Raw genomic sequence first — 6,000 nt, 5'->3', positions numbered from 1 at the left:
AAGCCCCATTAAGTCAAAACTGGACCACTATGGTCCTTGGCCTAATAAAGTATATTCTGATGAGTTGTAGTACAATAATTGTAATCATTTTGTGATTATTTTTAAACTAGAGAAACAAATTTTACTCCACGCTGTACCTATATTTGAATAGTAGTTTTCTCTTCATAGGTTTGCATTTACAAAGCACCTCACTTGTACTGTATATGATAAAAAAAAAAATGTCCACATACAAAACATTTAAACCACTCTAGTAAAACTTTTATTAATCTACGGGATTTGGATGACAGTTTACAGCACGGAAATTACATGATTGACAAAATCCCAGCCCTACAATGTAGACAGCAAATGCATTACTTGCCTGTATATTTGTAGTCGTAACATTTATCAAAACTCTTTTGGCACAAAACATTGTAACCTAAAACAGATTTACACATGTCTTTCCTACACTGCCAATGCAGTTTCTATAAAATATTTGACCAACATTTCGTGTTTATCCAGACTCCCTTCTGCATGAATGTTACTACGTTTTGAAGTTTTGTTTTTATTCATTAAAAATAATGTGACAAGTTTTTTTGAGAATGGTGGTAGTGTTTTTTTGTGTCAATGTAAAACTGGAGTAAAGTTCTCTTATATTTGCTCACAAATCTCTGTAGCATAGGGCAACATAAGATAAAAACAACTATATGTTATACAGTACAAAACCCATACAGTATACTAAAAATAGAGAATAATTATAATCATATTGCTAAATAGAGCCAAAAGAAGTGACAATACATTCAATTTAACTGTACTCTAGTGAAAAATGAAAATTCTTTGGAGTCTAAATATATATGTAAATAAAGCAGATAAAGTAACAAAAATGTAAAAGCCTGAGATATTTGTCTCTAAAAAACACTCTTTAGAAATACAGCTGTATATAGAAACAATTTACGCTATGGTACTGTGGTACTGTACTTAGCAGCTATTAGACTACTGTGTTTAGCAAAAATAATAGTTTCTTTTCTAACAAATATTTATTGTCTCTGTTTCAGTTATATACAGTACTAAGTTTATTTTTAAAGCATTTTAAAAGCAATGCCATCAAATTTATTTTCTTTATTTGAATTGTACAGATCAACATCTATGCACATGATAGAATCAATTTGTTAAAGTGTACATACCATTTTGATGCATATAGATATGTCATAGTGTATGTAAATACAATTATTTTTTTTTATAAATGGCAATGGATATCGAACTACATAACATTTACAAAGGGTCAAACCAACACAGGCTGAGGCTTCCAATCGAATTAAAAATGATGATTGTTATTTAGCATGGAAATAGATAACTCTATTGAAATGTTTTTCAGAAACAGTTTATTAGAAACTGTCTTATTTTATTGTTCCGTAACAGTGCTGCAGTGTGCACTAGCAAATCAGGAGAACTCAGAAGGACTTTAGGACCTTTGGTAATGCTTTCTAACGTTCATTGTAATGTACATGATAATTATCTGACAATTTGTTGAAAGTTAAGTTACAGACACAGTAAGAGATTTGTGATGTCTTTAGCTTTTTCTGCGCAGACAGTAGTCATTTTCTGTATCAAGAGAGCTATTGTAGCCCGACGAAGGATATAGTTCTCTTTTCAGCATTCTATTGACAATGTTGAGCAGAACTTTCTTGTATTGTTGACGCAGAAGAGAATATACAAAAGGGTCTGATGCAGCTTTACTGTATGCGAGGCACTTGCTTAGAATACCCCAGTAGTTGTTTATTTTTACAGAAGGAAGAAGTTCTATTAATCTGAAATAGAATGGGAAAAGACAAACAATCATAAATGTATTTGAACCTTTACACATCCATGTTAATTGTTAGCAACCAGATAATATTTGTAAAAAAAGGTACTGTGATACATAAGTAAAGTTCTTATAATGTGCAAATTTGAACAGCATGATTCATTTTATGCAGTTGTTCATATATTAACATATTTCATATATTAGCATTAAAAAAGAATTTGTCAGCAGTTGATGAAAAATAACCAGAAAAGTAAAAATACATGATTTCAATTACTACACATGCCCCCTTATAAAGTTGCATAACATAATAGCCCTTTGCCCTGTACCTGTGGAACCTTCTTGCCCCGAGTACTAAAAGTCAAGTATACCTCTCTACTGTAACTTCAAATTCAATCTGAAAATAACCCTGACTACTGCTTTCCAATACCATGTCTCAATGTACTTCTTTTATCCCTACAGTCCCTTTATTTCTTTTGCTATGCAATGTTAAATATAATTCTTTAGAAAGTTGGGGTTCCCTTTTCTCAAATGTAACTGTGTTTCTATTATTTATGTATTATATCAGTATATAAAAAAAAATATATATATAATATATAGCAAATGGATAAATTACTGTATGCTCATTTGCATGTCTTAGACAGGTCTGCAACCCTGCCTTTCACCATTATCACCCCGCACACAGCACTTACACTGCAGCAAGGGATTCTGGGAAATGACATGCAAATGAGCACACAGTGCCACTTTTTGCTTCAAAAACATTCAACCTGGTTCATATATATATGTGCGTGTGTGTGTGTGTGTGTGTGTGTGTGTGTGTGTGTGTGTGTGTGTGTGTGTGTGTGTGTGTGTGTGTGTGTGTGTGTATGTATATATATATGTATATATATATATATATATATGTATATATAATACTGATTTGTACTGTAGAACAAATTGACCAAATAATGGTTATGCACAAGCTGCCTTGCCTATAATACTTAGAGATACTTACTTACATACAGAACCTAATAAAACTATGCATTTTTTTCTTAAACCCTTTAAAATGTCACCTATTGTAGCAGTTGAAACTAAATGTTCATCAGTTTAAATCTATGAAATCTAAGTAACTGAGGCCTATCTTAAATACAAGATTAGTCACTATCAGTATTTTCAATTATTATATTTTTATTAGGTTTCTAAGTCACCAATATTTAAAACGTTAACTGTTAAACATGTACAGTGGAATTAGTTTATTTTCATGTTATAGATATAATATAGAGAAAGGAGGGATCTGTGGGTTGAGCCTGCCAGATGGACAGATCCTGTGTAGCGCACACCAGAGAGTTATTGCAAAAATTAAACATCATTTTAATAGTGTTGACCTTTCAAAAATGGCAGACTTACGAGTGTACTCACGTAATTTTAGTGGTAGAATTAATAACAGGGAACATAAATACACTGTGTAACGTGGCCCGACAGGTGATAGCTAGTAAAAATAGCTAACAGAAAATGAACAGGCTAAAATGATTCCAGGAGCAGTCTGTGAGGGGGAATAGTGATATTAGTCTTTGTATGGCAGAATAATTCCATTCAGCGGGTACTCAATTATGAGTCGTCAGGTATTCTTCCTTATCTCGTGTTTGCAATGTTTTATATCCCAAGGTGAGATGTATAGAGTTACATTAGTAACCAGGAAGGATGTTTCTGCAGGTTTTCGTAAATCCACAGGGTGGCAGCAGAGGGTCACATGGTGGAGTGTGACGTCACATGCCACGAGCAGCCGTGAGTGACCACCAGCGAGGCAGCACAGGAGAGCGTCTGTTTCAAAAAAGCTGATGCACAACAGATACAAGAGCAGGGACTGTGTATCAACTTGACACTCTTCAACTTTGTATCTCCCGCGGATCCACAACCTTTGCTCTGTATACGGCAAACAGGCTTTCCCTACCAGCTACATTGCTATTACAGACACCAAGAAACACTAAACTTTGCTGTCACCCACAATTGAGTATCCCCTAAAAGGAATTATTCTGCCAGAGTTATTATTATTATTATGCAGATTGTGTGTGTATATTGAGGGGGCTGTGTGTACAGTATGTACAATTTCATTTTAATAAACACGTGTAGTTAAAGCAAAAGAATGTAGGTGATCATGCTGATAAAAATCAATATGACTACCCTTTTATGAAAAAAAAAAAGCCTCCATTTAGCTAATAGTAATAATTCCGTCAGAACAGGGCATTACTGGCCAATAAAGGGGTTAAAGTCCCTCGACTTTGCCTCAGGCCTTCAACTCTTCCAGCCAGGGCATTATTGGTCAGTAATACACTGTTCTTCAGGGATAATTACTTATGTACGGGTATTCCCTCTAGTATGACCCACCCAATCTCATATTGGCCCCTGTGGTCTAACCAGTCCCCATTACATGGTCGTGTCTGGTGGTGCACCTGTAGGCAACAGGACTCCTGAGTCTCCCGCATGATGGTACTCGGGGATTGTCAATCCAGACAGGCAGCTGAGGTAGTGTGTGCGAGTCCTACCTATATTACGTGCAGCGCCTCCACCTCATCAGGATCTATGTGTCCGCAGGGAGAGGGTCCTGATGAGGGACTCCTTCTTGGTGGTGACTGCCACTGGAGAGTAACTTAACACTCACACAGTGGGGTTGTCTTTGAACAGGGCATCTTTATTGTTGATGTAGCAAACTGCACCCTGGCAGCGATTAACTCAGCCGCACATCTCGCCGTGCTGTCCCTTGAAAAGGTACGCCCTCCCAATGGAGTGGGATCCCCTCTCCCCGCAGGGAGATCACCCCTGTGCCAGGTCCCTGGACACAGTGTGGCAATGTCAGGCTTCATGTAGAAATGGGCCACTAGTTACTGCACTAGTGGGCCCTTCATTTGCCAAGTCTCAACACAGACTTATTCCTGTAACTCTCTCCACCGCTCTCCCTCCAACACACTAACTTTGGGCAGTGCTGTGCCTTATATACCTCAGGAAACAGGCACATCTCTGATGTCACTAACTGTGGACTCAGAGCATGTAGCCACTCCCATCCATACATAGGGCACCTCACCAGGGTGTGAGGGCAAACCTCCATGATTACTGCTGGCATCCCTGTAACTTACCAGGCTTACTGCCAGCAGGGGAGACAACTGCAGACCATTTTACAGCATGGCTACAATCTCCACCTGGTGAATCCCCACCGTCCCTGGTGAATCCCCACCGTCCCGGCTGGGACCTAAATTTGGTGTACCTTTTTCCAGGAAGCACTGTAAAATGGAACACATAATTAATCAAAACAACAGTACTGTTTTCATAATTATTAACAGTGTAGCGCTCTCTGACCAGCAGGGGGCGCTTATCTTAGAAACAGACCTCACTATTCTGTCTGCCTAATAATAGTGGCGAGGATCTGGTTTCTTCACCTCCCTACCTGCCATGTCGGTTACAGTGATACTGTATTCTCTGGGCAAGCCACTCTCAGGTCTATATACAGCCTTGTGCATGTATATACTGCGCCCGATGCTCCATACTCGCATTAGCTGGGAGATCCTCTCTTCTGCTCTGCGACCAGTAATCACACCCCCTTTATTCACCATATACATCTCTATGGTTTCTCTTAGCCACCCATCCCTCTGATCCTCTATCTCCTGCATGAGGGGTTCGGGGACATAGGGGTACTCTAACCCATGTGAGTTTTTGTACTTGGCTACAATGGCCCTTTCTGCTCGGCTGGCCCGGATCAATTTGGTGTTACCCGCTCTCCCTGGCAGAACCCATGACAGGGGTTCGTCCGGTTCTGCCGGATCCTCTAGTTTACTGGGACCCAATGGCTCTATTAGCCCTCGACTAATATCGAACCACCGGTCCTGCATTGCTTTCAACCGATCCTCCTTAATCTCTTCCAGGGACGTCTCGGCCAAATCTTCCCCTTCAAGTACACCCCCTGAAGATATGCCGGAAGTACATTCTGACTGGGCCTGATACTCTGATTTCTTTTTCTGGCTACCAATAGTAATACTGACAGTACTGGGACAGTCACTGGACACTGACACCTGCCGAGTGTACCTCCCGCCGCCCACCGACCCGTCATCAGAGGTAACATAGTCCAAGCTCCCCCCAGTCCGTTCATCGGAGGTGACCTGGGAATCCCCTGACATCCCTAAGCTCAAGGATGACCCAAAGGAAAAGGTGACTGGGGCCGGGGCTTTAACTAGGGCCTGGGGTTTAGCTAGGGCCTG

General features: G+C 39.6%; 1 protein-coding gene across 1 annotated transcript in view; it reads right to left on the bottom strand.

Annotated features, from left to right (window-relative positions):
- Positions 1-248: 248 nt before the first annotated feature.
- The window catches only part of GPR78 (G protein-coupled receptor 78), a 93,328-nt gene continuing 87,576 nt past the window's right edge, over positions 249-6,000 (bottom strand). The window contains exon 3 of the mRNA XM_075570047.1: positions 249-1,784. Coding sequence (XP_075426162.1) covers positions 1,547-1,784 — 238 coding nt within the window. The 3' untranslated portion in view covers positions 249-1,546. The remainder of the gene's footprint in view (positions 1,785-6,000) is intronic.

This window comes from Ascaphus truei, chromosome 1 (assembly GCF_040206685.1).
Source record: "Ascaphus truei isolate aAscTru1 chromosome 1, aAscTru1.hap1, whole genome shotgun sequence".
In the NCBI taxonomy this organism is placed as follows: domain Eukaryota; kingdom Metazoa; phylum Chordata; class Amphibia; order Anura; family Ascaphidae; genus Ascaphus; species Ascaphus truei.
Note: the sequence above shows the minus strand (reverse complement) of the source record. Positions and strands in the feature narration are given on the sequence as shown.